We start from the raw sequence: 15858 nt of genomic DNA, 5'->3' as shown, positions 1-15858 counted from the left end.
AATATTGAAAGCTAAATCATGTCAAGAAGCATTATGATTTGAGTGTCAGCTGATTAAGAAAAAGAGTTACAAATTCTGAAGTTACTAAGCTACTTAGCTTTGTGTAACTTAAAGAATAATTTACTTTAACTTGACCTTGACTTGAGAGTAGCCTAAAATATATTCTTTAATCACTTTATCTTTATTTATATAAAATTATCATAAAAAGGTAATGAATTTTATAATAAGGTTATGAAATGGATTTTCATGAAATGAATTCTTTTTACCCACAGGAATAATGTCCTAATTTGTGGGTATATTCCTATGAATTCAGGTTAAAATAAATTGTAGTTAAATGAACAGTACTGCAAGTAAAGATTTATATTATATAAAAAATATATATAGTTATTTTACATGCTAAAAGTTAGCTGGTAATATATAGATAGTGGTTGAAATATTGGTTGCTGGAAAATGAGATTAGTGACAAGATTTGTTGTCATAGGAATGAATGGTTTACATAGGAATAAGAATAAAAAAATTGTATGTAAATGTGCAATATAAGGAAATAAGGACTTAAATCATTGTACATTCATGTGATGTAATACTATGTCCATTGAAAACCACAATTTTGAAGAACTTTTAATGTTACAGAATGTATAATGAAATAATATTAATGAAAAATCAGTATGGTACAAATATAGAGTATAATCCTGTGTCTAAAGATTTTTCTCTAATTGCAGGAAAAAAAACACCAAGTGAAATTATTATTTAAATTTTAAAGGAAATGTATTTAGGAGATTTTCTTTTTCATTTATGACTCATCGGGGTGTTTTTTGTTTCTTGAGAGAAATATTACCCAGGCATTTGTATTGGATGGTTACTGCTGTACAAGAACAAAGAGACAGTGCTCCAGTGGGTACCACAATAAGCATTTGTACAGTTCACGGATCTGAGTTGTTTGCTGGTCAGCTAGGCTGTACTCTTTCCAGGTGGAAAGAATTAAAAAGAATTAAAGTCATCACACTATAGTGATACCTATGCATCAATGTCTGTAGATTGGCTGAGAGTTTGATGATTTGGCTGGTGGTGTTTTTTGGATGTTTTCTTTTCCAGCAAGATATTCTGGCCAGACTCAGTTGCATAAGTCTTTGGTTACATGGTGCCAGCTGACATTCCATTGACCAAAAGCAGGTCACATAACAACATGAGCTTGAGGAATTGGAATATATACTTGGTCTCATTATAAGGAGAAACTGCAGTGTCATATAGCAAAAGGAAGGAAAAAAGGGTGAAGAATTGGGACTATTAGTGGAGTTTGTTTCTGTCTAGGATATTGAGGTTTGGGTCAGCCAGAATTATTGGCCCCTTGCTTATTTTTATATTCCTTCTTTAGTACAGTTATTTTCTGACAAATATGTGAAGGGGTTACACCACTATGTTTGGATTTTTTTTTTTATGTACACTTTCCATTTTGGTGAACAAAAAAATATAAAACATATTGAAAGAAAACCACAAATAGACAAACAAAAACTTGGATTACAGTAAGGACATTTTCATAATGTTCACTTAAAATTATTTAATTAACTAACTAATTATTTAAATAACTAATTAATTAATTATTTGAAGACATAATTGTAGAAGTTATAAATATATAACTTAATTAATTATCTCCAAATGAATACACTTTGTGACCAGCCAGCCAGGTTTAGAAATAAAACATTGGCAGAATCTCAGGAACCTTCCTGTGACCTATTCTATTTACTGCTTCCTCCTTTTTCCAAAGCTTGAGGACTGTTTGTTATTAATGGGACCAAAATGTGATTAGTCCATGTTGTTGTACGCAACAGTTTTAAAATTAATTTTTATTGCTTTGTAATATTTTATGGTCTATATATATCACAATGTATCCATTTTATTGGTGATGGTCATTTTGGATCATTTAAGTTTTTGTCTTCTATTGGTGAGTCTGTGAATATTTTCAGTCTATGAAAATAGATAGTTTTACTAATTTCTAATTAGTGTATTCCTAGGAGTAGAAGGGCTGAGTCTTAGGACGTTTGTATATCAGCTTTGGTAGATGCTGCCAAACAAGTTTCCAAAGTCTCTTTGATAATTATGTTCCTACCAACAATGAATATGAGTTTGAGTTATTTAACTTTATATTTATCAATTTTAATTGAAATACAAAAAGTACATTGAGCCCTGAATAGTATACATATTTGAGGTAAATAGTATGATGATTCTTACACATGTATTCATCAGTATAATCGCTGTTGAGCCTAAGTTATGTACCGTCATCATCCTGGAGGGTTCTCTTGTTTCTTTCTAGTGAGTAGCCCGTACTTCCACCAGATAACTTGTACTTTGACTTCTTTCCCTGTCATTTAGCTTTTCCTTTTATTCTACATGATTTTTGGTACAAATATGTTGCATTTCTATTGGGAATATTGTTATGTTACTTGAACATCATGTATTTATATCTTCAGTTTTATTAGAAAACAGCTAGTTTCCTAGCATGGTTTGTTCAAAGTATAGTCCCATCAGCAGTGTTTCAGAATTTTAGTTGCTCTAATTCCTTCTTAATACATGCTGTAATCAGACTGTGCTATTATATTTACAAGTTTTTATTTTTTTTAACCTGAAAAATTCTATTGGGGGAAAGGGAGACATTTCAGAGCAATATGGTAAGTAGTAACTATTATATTAGTTATAATTTTTAAATTGGGATTTTGCATTTTGATATAAACTGGAAATAAATTCATGACTGACTACTTTTAAAAACATTTTTAATTGTGGAAAATTACACATAACATAAAATTTATCATGTTAACAATTTTTTAGTGTGTGGGTCAGTATTAACTGTTTTCACATTGTTGTGAAACCATCTCTACAAGTTTTTTGTTGTGCAGAAGTGAAACTCTATACTCACTAAATGACTCCCTATTAGATGCTCTTCCCCAGCCCCTGCCAACCTCATTTTACTTTCTGTTTTTATGAATTTGACTACTCTAGCTACCTCTTATAAGTGGAATCATGCAGTATTTGTCTTTTTTTGTGACTGGCTTATTTCTCTTAACATGATGTTTTCAAGGTTCCTGTAGGTTGTAATGTATGTTAGGATTTCCTTCCTTTTTGAATAATTTTTCATTGTAAATGTATGTGAAAAAAAAATATATATATATATTACATTCTAATCCATTCTCCACTTTGATAGACACTTTGCTTCTTCTGTATGGCTATAGTAACTAACGCCTTTATGAATATCGATATATAATTATCTGTTTGAGGCCTTTCAATTCTTTTGAATCTGTACCTGGAAATAATATTACTATATAAATTCTATTTTTAATTTTTTGAGGAAACTCCATACTCTTTTTCATAGTGACTTTACCATTTTACATTCCTGCTAATAGTGCATAAGTGTTTCACTTTCTTCTCATCCTCACTCACACTTATTTTCTGTTGTTAGCTACCATCTGATGGATGTGAGATGATAATTTCATTGTGATTTGCATCTCTCTAATGTGTGATGTTGAGCATATTTCCATATGTTTGTTGACCATTTGTGTAAATTCTTTGGAAAAATATCTATTCAAGTCCTTTGCCTGTAGGTTAATCAAGTTTTTGTTGTTGAATTGTAGGAGTTTTTTATATATATTGTTGAAATTAACTTCATGTCAGATGTACGCTATGCAGATATTTTCTCTCATTTTGTACATTACCTTTTCGTTCTGTTTATTTTGTCCTTTGATATAGTAAATGTAAGTTTCAGTGTTGTCCAATTTATCTACCTACTTGTATTGTTTATGATTTTTGTGTCATATTTTAAGAAATCATTTGCAAGTCCAGGGTTATGAAGTTTCCCCCTATGTTTTATTATAGGGACTTTATGGCTTAAAGTCCTTTTTTTTCCTACCAGGGATTGAACCCAGAGTTCAATCCAGTCATTTTTTAAGGGATGAGCCATACCCCCAGCCTTTTTTAAGTTTTTATTTTAAGACAGGGTCTTGGTAAGTTGCTGAGGCTGGCTTTGAAGTTGCAGTTCTCCTTCCTTAGCCTTCCAAGCCACTGGGATTATAGATGTGCGCCATCATGCCTGGCATGGTTTTAAGTCTGATTTAAGTCTTTGATCCATTTGACTTAATTTTTTGTTATTGCTTTTGTACTACTTGATAGAAACTCCTTAAGTAGAAGAGAATTTGTTTTATCTATATAGGTGTAAGTGAAAGGGTGGGGTTGTTAAGTACCCAGTATGTTATTGAGAAAATATATTGTACAAATATATCAACTCATTTTCTACTATGAAAAACAGGTTTCCTTCAAAATGCCCATAACTGTGTCAGGGTAAATTCCACACTGTTTCTTTTATGAGACCATATAGTATCTGGCAACTGACAAAACTTACTGAATTCGTTACACTGTATTTTCTATTACACTAAGTTTTCAAAAGCACATTCACTCCCCATTCATATAGAGTGTGACATGTATATATCCATTTTATTGCGGTATTTTTCTCTAACTTGCCTTATATGACAAAGTCATTGCGGATTTTCTTTTTTTGTTGTTAGTTTTATATTGGTACATAATAACAGTGGGATTCATTGTGATGTATTTGTACATGCACATAGCATAATTTGGCATTTTGACTTAATTTTGGTATAAGGTAATCATGGTGTAAGGTAAGGGTTGTTTTATTCTTTGCATTTGGATATCCAGCTTTCCACAATATTTGTTGAAAAAAATTATCTTTTTTTCTGTTGAGTGGTCTTGGCACTGTTATCTAAAATCATTTGACCATATATATGAAGTTTATATCTGAACTTTATTTTATTTCATTGTCTATATGTATGTCTAGTACCATACTGTTTTGATTACTCTAGTTTTGCAATAAATTTTCACATCTGGAGATGTGAGACCTTCAAGTTTTTTTTTTTTTTTTTAAATTTTTCACCTGAGGGTGTTTTTTTTTTTTTTTTTATGATTCGGATCCTTTTGAGATTCTTTCTGAATATTAAGATGGGTTTTTTATTTCTGCAAAAAAACTCATTGGAATTTTGATAGAGATTTAATTAATAATAGATTACTTTGGGTATTATTGGCATCCTAATGTTTTAAGTCTTTCAGTTCATGGACATGGGATATCTTTCCATTTATTTGTGTCTACTTTCATTTAACTATGTAAATTTTTTACTTTCTTTTTTATGTTTACTCCTAAATATTTTATTCTAAATTTTTAATGTTGTTATAAATGTAATTGTTTTCTTAATTTTCTTTTGCAATTCCTCATTGTTAATGTGTCATTTTGGTAACCTGCAATTTGTTGAATTTACTTATTTATTTTGATAGTTTTTTTTTTGTGTGTGTGGGAGGTGTAATCTGTGAGAGTTTGGTACATAAAAGATCATGTCAGGGCTGGTGCTGTGGCTTAGTGGTAGCATACTTGCCTGGCATGTGTGAGGCACTTGTTTGATTCTTGGCACTGCATATAAATAAATAAATATAATAAAGGTCCATCTACAACTAAAAATATATTTAAAAAAAGATCATGTCATCTGCAAAGATCATTTTAACTTTTACTTTCCAGTTAGATACCTTTTATTCATTTTCTTAACTAATTGCTCTGGCTTTGACTTTCAGCATTACGTTGAGTAGAACAGGCAAGCCATGGACATATTTGTTTTGTTCTTGGGTTTAGAGGAAAAGCTTTCAGTCTTTTACCATTGGTTACAATGTTAGTTGTGAGTTTTTCATATCCTGCCTTTATTATGTTGAGGTTCTTTCCTTGTATTCCTAGTTTGTTGAATGTTTCTATCAGGAAAGGATGTTAACTTTTATCTACTTTTCTGTATCTGCTTTTTTATCTGCTTTTTCTGTATTAATTGAAATGATCATATATATTTTCTGCCTTCATTTTGTTAATGCATTGATTTTTTTTGTATATTGAACCATCCTTGCATTTTTTAGACTGACTTTTTTTTTTTTTAAAGCTTAATTAATCTTTACATTTTCCCTTTTACAGCTAGAAAAAGTCCTACAGCAAGGAGACATTGGAGAGTGTGCAGAACCATATATGATTTTCAAAGAAGCAGATGCCACCAAGGTAGAATGACATTTCCCCCTCACATTATTACTGTTGTAATTTGGGACAGTAAATACAAAGTATATTAAAGAATTTCACTATTATGTCATTTTTGTTGTTGTTGTTATCCTACTTCCTTTTTTCCTTTTTTGGGGATCACGGTGACTGGGAATTTAATCCAGGGGTGCTTACCCACTGAGTTATATTCCCAGCCCTTTTTATTTACTTTTTAAAATTTTGAGACAGGGCCTTGCTAAGTTGCTAAAGCTGGTCTCAAACTTGCCGTTTCCTGCCTCATCCTTTCAAGTTGCTGGGATTTCAGGTGTGTGCCACTACTCCCAGTTCTTCCTTTTATTTCCCTTTATTTCTCTTTCCATCTCTTTCCAGCCCTAATTTCTAAGGTAAGATACTGTCTATCCTATATCCTATATGAAAAGTGTATGTTAGGGAGGTTTTCAGTCAGACTATTGGTTAGCTCTTACAGGCCACCTTAATATTTGTTTCAGGGGATATCTTTGTAGAATGAATTGAGATTGTTGAGTGGTTAAGATAATGCGTTGTTACTTGATCTCTGAAAAGTATAAATTGCCTTTTCTTATCTTTGTTGAAAATTTAAAACTCTTAACCTACCCCTTTATATAGTATTAAATAACATCTAATTGATTTCTTTCAAGCTCAATAATGTTTGAAGTTTTTTTTTGCAGAATAAGGAAAAATTGGAGAAGCTGAAAAGTCAGGCTGATCAGTTTTGCCAAAGACTTGGGAAATATCGCATGCCTTTTGCTTGGACTGCCATCCATTTGATGAATATTGTTAGCAGTGCTGGGAGTTTAGAAAGAGATTCTACAGAAGTAGAAATCAGTACTGGAGGTAAGCATGTTTTATATAAAATATTTCTAAATGTATTATTATTTTTTCTTATATAGTCTTATTTATATACTGCACACTGTGGCATAGAAATAATTTTTTTCTTCTTTTTCATTTAACACTTTTATTGAAGTATAATTTGAATATCATACAATTCACCTATTTAAAGAGTATTATACAATGGTTCTTGTTATATTCACAGTGTTCTGCAACCATCACCACAATCTAATTTTGAAACACTTTTGTACCCATTAGCAGGTACTCCTCATTCTCCTCTAATTCCCAAACCCAGCTCTAAATAACCACTAATACACTTTCTGTCTTTATGGATTTTCCTATGCCAGGCATTTCATACACAAGCAGTTTTACAATATGAGTTCTTTTGTGGCTAGCTTCTTTTACTTAGCATGTTTTCATAAGGTTCATCCCATTTGTAGCATGTGTCACTGCCTTTTTTTTATTGCCATGATAATTCATTGTATTAATGTACTATATTTGGTTTATCTGTTTATCATTTGATAGCCATATGGATTGTTTCCACTTTTTGATTATTTTGAATAAATGCTGTAATGACCATTCATATACAAGCTTTTGTGTGGACATATGTTTTTATTTCTCTTAAATATATAGCTAGTCATATGATAATTATGTTTAACCTTTTGGGGATTTATCATATTATTTTCCAATGTGACTGCACTTTCAAACATCTTGCTAACAATTTATGAAAGTTCCAATTTTTCCAAAATCTTTGCCAGTACTTAGTTATCTGTTCTTTGATTATAACCAACCAGCCTAGCTCAGGTGAAGTGTTATCTCATCATGGTTTAGATTTGCCTTTCCCTGATAACTAATGATACTAAGCATCATTTTGTGTGTATTGGCTTTTTGTGTGTCTTCTTTGAAGAATATAGATTATTATCCTTTGTCCATTTTTTAATGGCTTTGTTGTCTTTTTGTTATTTAATTGATGCCTTATTTTTATTATTTATTTATTTATTTATTTTTATTGTTGGTCGGATGCCTTATTTTTAAATGTGATTTTTATCTTCTTGTCTTTGAGTTGTTAGAGTTCTTTACATGTACTGGATACAAATCCCATATCTAATGTATGATTTGAAAATATTTTCTCTTATTTTGGATTCTCTTTTCTTGGTGGTATTGTTTCCAGTATAGAAGTTTTGAATTTTGGTAAAGTCCAATTTTTCTATTTATTTTTGTCACTGTGATTTTGGTGTTGTATCTAAGAAACTGACACTTAACCCAAGATTAAGACAATTTACTGTTAGGTTTTATTATAACACTTTTGTAGTTTTAGCTCTTACATTTAGGGTTATGATCAGTTTTAAGCTAAAATTTATATACAACACAAGATCAGGGTCTAACTTTATTATTTTTTTATTTGTCCATACACTATTAAAATAACCCATTGAATAGTCTTAGTATGCTTGTCAAAAATCTATTGATTATGGATTGTAGGTTTATTTCTGGGCTCTCAATTCCATTCCACTGATCTAGATGTCTAACCTTATTCCAATACTATACTGTATTACTTTAGCTTTTAGCAAATTATGAAATTGAGAAAACTGGGCCTTTAACTTTGTTAGCTTTTCTCAAGATTATTTTGGCTATTTTGGATTCCTTGTATTTTTATATGAAATTTTGGATTAGTTGTCAATTTCTGTAGAAAGACTGCTAGAATTTTGATAGGGCTTGCATTGAATCCATAGATCAATTTATAAATTATTGTCATCTTAATGATATTAAGTCTTTGACTCTAAGAACATGGGATGTTTTCCCCCATTTATTTAAATCTGTTAGTTTTTTTCTTTTTTAGCAATGTTGTGTAGTTTTCAGTATATCTTTTGCCCTTATTAGATTTATACCCAAGTATTTTATTGCATTTTGATACTATTTTAAATGGAATTATCATCTTGATTTAGATTTCAGAATGACCATTTTTAGTGTATAAAAACATACTTGACTTTTGCACATTGATCTTATACTGTGAAACATTTTTTAAATTTGTTAATTCTAATTGTTATTGTTTGTTTTCTCTAGATTCCTTGGGATTTTCTTTCTTTTTTTTTTTTATTATTGGTCTTTCAAAATATTACATAGTTCTTAATACATCATATTACACGGTTTGGTTCAAGTGAGTTATGAACTCCCAATTTTACCCCGTATACAGATTGCTGAATCACATCAGTTACCCTTCCATTGATTGACATATTGCCTTTCTAGTGTCTGATGTATTCTGCTGTCTGTCCTATTTTCTATTATCCCCCCTCCCCTCCCCTCCCCTCCCCTTTTCTCTCTCTACCCCTTCTACTGTAAATCATTTCTTCCATTTGTATTATCTTGTCTTACCCCTCCTTTCCTCTTATATGTCATTTTGTATAACCCTGGGGATCGCCTTCCATTTCCATGCGATTCCCCTTCTCACTCCCTTTCCCTCCCACCTCTCATCCCTGTTTAATGTATATAAAATTAAGTCATTTGAAAATAAAAAATAGGTTTACTTTTCTAATCTGTATGCATTTAAAAATTTTTCTTTTCTAATTGTCTTAACTAGAATCTCCAAACAAAGATAAGTAGAAGTGGCAAGAGTGGATATCCTTGTTTCAGTCCTGATCTTAGGATGTATTCATTCTGTCTTTTACCATCAAGCACTATGTTTGCTATAGGATTTTCTTCTCTCTCTCTCTCTCTCTCTCTCTCCCTCCCTCCCTCTCTCCCTCCCTCACTCCCTCTCCCTCTTCTTTCTCCTCTCCCTCCTTTGGTGATGGGGATTGAGCCCAGGATAAGCATATGCTCTATCACTTAGCTAAATCGCAGACTGTAGTAGGATTTTGGCAGATGTGCTTTAGTCGGTTGAGGAAGTTCCCTTTTATTCCTAACTTTTTTTTTAGTGCTTTTATCATGAAAGATGATTGAATTTTCTCTAATGTTTTTTTTCTGCCTCTTGAAATGATTTTTATGTTTTGCCCTATGGCATTGATTGATTATTTTTTGGATGTTAAATTAACTTTAAATTCCTGGGAAAGTCCTGTTTGGTAATGGCATATAATCTTTTCCATGTGTTTGCTAGTTATTGTTTTCAGGTATTTTGCATCTTTATTTATATGGTTTACTTTGTAGACGTGTAGTTTTTCTTTCTTGTGATACCTCTGTCTGGTTTTGGTGTCAGGGTAATACTAGCCTGATAGACTGGGGTATGAAGTGTTCCTTCTGTGTTTTGGAAGAGTTCTTGGATGATTGTTATTAGTTCTTTCAAAGATTGGAAGAATTCCAGTAAAGCTTTCTTGACCTGGTCTTTTATTGTGGTAAGTTCTTCTATACTAATTAGACCTCTTCACTTGTTTTAGTTTTCTCTTTTATCTTGAGTCAGATTTATTAGTACCTTGTATGTTTCTGGAAATTTGTACATTTCATGTAAGTTTGAATATTATCTAAGTATTGACCTATACTTGTTTATAATATTGATATATATATTTCTTTTAACCTGTAGATTCAGTAGTAATACTGCTCTTCAATTTATGACATTAGTATAGTAAGCTTTTCCATTTTTCTTCATTAATTTAGCTGAAGGTTTGTGAATGTTTTCGTTTTGAAGAAATAATTTTTGGTTTTATTGATTTTTCTCTGTTGTTTTCTCTCGTTTCTATTTCATCAGTTTCTACTCCGATATTGTCTTTTCTGTATCCAGCTCTCTTTGGTCTTAGTTTCTCTTTGCTAGTTTCTTGAAGTATGAGATTATGTTACTGATTTGAAATGTTTCTTTTTAATATAGGCATTTTTTAGCTATACATTTTCCTCTGAGCACTGCTTTCAATATTCCACTTGTTTCATTTTTATTTTCATACATCTTACTTTATAATTTCCTGTGTATAATCCCTTCTTTTCCCATTGGCTATTCCCAAGTGCTATTTCACTTCCAATTGTGAATTCCTCACATTTTCTTACTATTGATTTATAATTTAATTCCACTGTTTTTAAAATTTTTTTTTTAGTTACAGATGGACATAATACCTATATTTTCTTTCTTTATTTTTATGTTGTGCTGAGGATTGAACTTAAGAGCCTCACATATGCTAGGCAAGTGCTCTGTTACTGAGCTATAACCCCAGCCCCAAACTCCACTGTTTTTGGAGGACATATTTTTCATGATTTTGATTCTTTTGGATTTATTGTATCTTATCTTATGTCTTTTTATATGGACTGTCTTGGAGAATGTTTTATAAGTGCTTAAAGAATATGTAATTCTCTCTTGCTTAGTAAAGTCTAAAATAAATGTCTATTTGGTCTAGTTTGTTTATAGTTTTGTTCATATATTCTGTTTCATCATTGATCTTCAATTTGGTTGTTCTATTTGTTTTAAATAGTAGAATTATCTTATATACACGGGATCTTTTGCACCACAAGGAAGAAGAATTACCTTGTAAAGTTTTTATCTTTCAGTTCTGTTTCAAATTCAAATGCTAAGACTGTATTACCATTATAGGTGACTAAAATTTCCATTTTGGCAAATATGTCATATAGATGAGTAGCTAGCTCCTCCATAGCTGCTTTTTGTAGTATATCTTTGATCATACACATAGCTCCTTGTGTGTTATAGTCTTTTAAAAAGAGAGCCAAAAGATTCAAGAGATTTCTTCCTAATCTCTCTAATACGCTACAATTTTCAATTTTAGTGTATTAGTGGATTCTTCCCTAGGTTTGAAAGCTGCTTTAAATTTAAAATTTTATGAAAATGATTGTCTTATTTTATTTCCCTTTGGTAGAACGAAAAGGGTCCTGGTCCGAAAGGAGGAATTCTAGTATTGTTGGCAGACGATCACTTGAAAGGACAACGAGTGGAGATGATTCTTGCAACTTGACCAGCTTTCGACCTGCTACTCTTACAGTGACCAATTTTTTTAAGCAGGTATTGTTCTGTCATGTAGGAGTTCTGGGAAGATGTTTGTATATAAATTTCTTTTAGTTTTAGTTCAGGAAAGTAATAATTGTACCATACATGTACATTCTGTGATTCTTAGAATCATGTGTGATTCTAAGAACTTTTTAAATTTTTTAAAAAGTACATGACAGCAGTGGAATGCATTACAATCCTTATTACACATAAAAGCACAATTTTTTAGTATTAGAACTTTTATTTATTTATTTATTTTTAATGGTGGTAGTGTGGATTTAACCCAGGACCTTGAACATGTTAGGCAAGTGCCCTACCTCTGAGCCATATTCCCAGCCTAACTTTAAAGAAAGAATAAAAATTTAAAAAATAATAAGAGTAAAAGCTATAAGAATAAGAAACAATTTATATTCTATTGTTTTATTATTATAGTTATATAAAATTGACTTAACATTATTAATGCATCAAAATTAATCTTTCATACCTATATCTTATTTCTCATTTGTAATGTATAACTTATCTTAAGCATTGATGATTTATGAATTTCCTTAGAGTGAATGTGTATTTTTCTTTGTCTTCCCCACCCCAATTTTTCTGACCTAGACTACTATAATCTACAGTATGTGGAATAAAACATTTAGGCCTAATAAAACATTTAGGTTCATTTCTGTGCTAAATTGTAGTCAGTGTTTTAAGAGATGGATTTATATATCCAAGAGTGTTTTTTTCTTTAAGGACATTTTCTTTGAAAGCTGTTCCTTCCACTTCAAATCAAATCAGTATTTTTCACAAGCCAATCATGACCCATTAGTGGTATTGGAAACCAGTTTAGAAGTTAATACCCAGCAGAAAAAATAATAGTGTGTCGTACTTCCTGTGGTTAAATATTGCTTAGGGAGCCATTTTGTGTATATGAGTATATTGAGTTTTGATGTAAAATGGATTTTTATATTGCAATCAAGATTAACAAATTTTGAAAGTTTTTTCCTAAGTGAGAAGATGAATAGATTCATCTATTAATAGAGAGGAAACTTAGATTGAAGGAAAATGCTAAGAATTATCTCAGACTTCTTCATTTTGAGGTGTTATTTTAAGGAATTCTCTAATTATAATTTGAGAGGACAAGGTCAGAATGTGCATTGAATTGACAGCAATCTACTTGAAGCTCCCTTCTCTGAAACAGGTCAGTGGTATTCATAGGTGACTCCTGTGAGACATTCTAATGGATAAAAAGCAGATGATAAAGTGGTAAGGGTCTTTTTATTATGGACAGTTATAAAAGAAAGCATCCAGAGAAGGCTATAACTGAGTGTTACCTGAATGAAGTGATAGGACAAATACAGGTGGAAACCAGGGCAGTAGATTAATCTGAAACAATAACACAGTCTTGGAGATATGATGCTTTTTTCTGTTTCTATTTCAGCTGCTGTGTCACTTCTGCTACTGTTTATATAGCTTTCTTTTTATTTCATCAACCTTCTATATCCTTGAACTGGTGCAGTAAACCAAAATCAATAAGCCGTCTACCCCTCTCCTGTTTAGCCAACAGTTATATTTGGAGCATTCATCATGTAACAGACACTATTTTTAAAAATTAAATTTGATTTATTTTAAAATTTGTATATAAAAACAAAAATTATACATATTAATGGGGATAATATGGTATTTCATTATATGTATACAGTGTAATATCTTTAAATGAGGTTAAAAGATTTCTCTCCTCAAACATTTATCTTTTCTTTATTGTGAAAACTTACAATATATACTTCTTTTTAAAATTTGATGTTCATTATTGTTATCTATAATCACCCCACTGAGCAATACTGGTAACTGGAAATTAGCACTAAGTACTTCTGAAAACTTAAATGATTACTAGAAGTGTAGAGAAATAGAAAGGAAAGCATTTGCAATTTGTTTTCTGAAATTCTGTACTAAATTTATTTAGCCATGAGCATGTGCTATTTATAAGTATTTTAAATAGCTAGAAAATTATACATTACACAAATGCAAATTAAGTAAAAAGCAGAGATACAGTTTTAGCAAAGTAGAATTCAAGACACAAATTTCCCTTAAATGAGACACAGAAAGCAGTTTTTCCCCTATTTTATGAGAGATTACTATCTACAGTTGGGATGATTTAGTTATCAAGAGTGTTTATATATAAAATGTTTCAAGTCAAAAATTATTAGAAGTATATTAAGATTTTAAAACAAAGTCAAACTCACACATTTGTTTTAGAGACATTATTCTATACATTGACAGCTTCATGAGTTATTTGTAGTCTCAGGAGTACACAACAGTAAACAAGCAATGATGAGGGGGCAAGTGTCAGCTAGACTACTCCAGCAAACTAGTATTTGAAGGTTGGCTGGTATCAGCTGATCTAGCCTGACTTCTGCTGGTTATACTGAAATGACTCAGCTTTGTTCCATGGCTCTGAATGTCTGCTCTTATCTTCTAGCAGGTTAGCTTGGTCAGGTTCTCATAGCAGTGCCAGAAATTCAAGAGAGAGAGAGGGCAAGCTAAATTGTGCAAATGCTTTCTAGTTTCTTTTGCACATATTTACTTACTGGCCAAAGGAAGGCACATGGCCAAATCTAGAGGAGGGAATTATGCCACAACCAGCTAAAGGCACAGAAATAGGACATAAATGGTAGAGGCCAGTAATATAATTTTATAGGTTAAGTAAATGGAAGTAATGTAGTCTAGAGATAATCTGAATGTATTATGAATAAGGTCTATTTAACCATCTATATTAATTCTGTAGTCAAAAGGAGAGGATTTATTCTTTCAGTAACTATTTTTTAATAAATGAACCTTTATCTTAGGTAACTGAAAAAACTTTATATATAGTCAAATTCTCCAGCCATAACCCAAATAAGAGTAAAAACTGTTTAAAGGTACCAACAAAAAAATCTATAACCACTTAGAAATTAAAAATCATTTCCCAAATAATGAGATAAAAGAAGATCTATTCTGTTCCCAGTTAGAATATAATAATGAACAAATGGAAAATGTCTCTATGGAAGCTCACAGTTACAAAGTAGTCTTACATAAAATGCAGGACAATATACAAATAAGCATGTATACAAATAAGAAAGTGAAATGTCAAAAGCAGGTGGTTTGGATTAAATACTGACTCTTAGTAAAGGAAAAAATCAACCTCGAACTATTCTAATTATAAGAAAAAAAAGAAAATATTAACATTAAATTGAAAATTTGATATTATTTAGATTTTTGCCCACTTTTTGTCTTGGATTGAGATCATTTTGGAAGATTTTTTTTTTCTCATAGTCTTAGTATTAGGATAGTTATGCTTTTCCTTAACAGCAGTTTTATTGTTGTTTTTCTTTTATAAAAAAGTTTAACCAATCTGTAGATTTTGCACTTGAGAAATTAGGTAATATAAAGTTGAAAAGACAAATATGAACTCAAGTATAACAAATTTATAAGACTTGTAGATTTTTGCATTTTACATTACATTGCTTATTGATTCTGTTTTATATCTATATTCCTTTTTTTCTTTTCACCTACCTCTAACTTGTATTTGTTTTCTGTATTTTATAGTGTTCTCTAGTACTTTATAGGTGTAGATAATGGACTATAAGTAAATAAGAAAGATAATGCTATCATAAATCTCAGTAAAATTTGAAAGCCCAACAGAAAAGAGAATGAGTTGAGACATTTATACTTATTAATTGAATTTTTCATTCTGACAGCATTATAGAAGAATTTCATGCTAATTAGCAAGCAGTATAAATGTATTTCTGTCTACTATATTTGTTTTACCACATACTTCTATCTCTATCATTTAAATCAGGAAGGAGACCGTTTAAGTGATGAAGATCTGTATAAATTCCTTGCTGATATGAGAAGGCCATCTTCTGTCTTACGGCGACTGAGACCTATTACAGGTATTTTCAAATATTTGAGTATGTTTGGTTACGACTATTGTCATCACTAATATATTAGTTACAGTTATGCATTCCTTATTTTCACTTATTTGGCCCATACATATTTCTAT

The 15858-nt window shown here is 30.9% G+C and overlaps 1 protein-coding gene across 1 annotated transcript in view; it reads left to right on the top strand.

Annotated features, from left to right (window-relative positions):
* Dock7 (dedicator of cytokinesis 7) overlaps positions 1 to 15858 on the top strand; it is a 190562-nt gene that overhangs the window by 33183 nt on the left and 141521 nt on the right. Inside the window, exons 10-13 of the mRNA XM_026408729.2 lie at positions 5999 to 6079; positions 6763 to 6928; positions 11707 to 11849; positions 15655 to 15748. Coding sequence (XP_026264514.1) covers positions 5999 to 6079; positions 6763 to 6928; positions 11707 to 11849; positions 15655 to 15748 — 484 coding nt within the window. The remainder of the gene's footprint in view (positions 1 to 5998; positions 6080 to 6762; positions 6929 to 11706; positions 11850 to 15654; positions 15749 to 15858) is intronic.

The sequence above is a fragment of the Urocitellus parryii genome, chromosome 11, assembly GCF_045843805.1.
Source record: "Urocitellus parryii isolate mUroPar1 chromosome 11, mUroPar1.hap1, whole genome shotgun sequence".
NCBI classification, from domain to species: Eukaryota; Metazoa; Chordata; class Mammalia; order Rodentia; family Sciuridae; genus Urocitellus; species Urocitellus parryii.
Note: the sequence above shows the minus strand (reverse complement) of the source record. Positions and strands in the feature narration are given on the sequence as shown.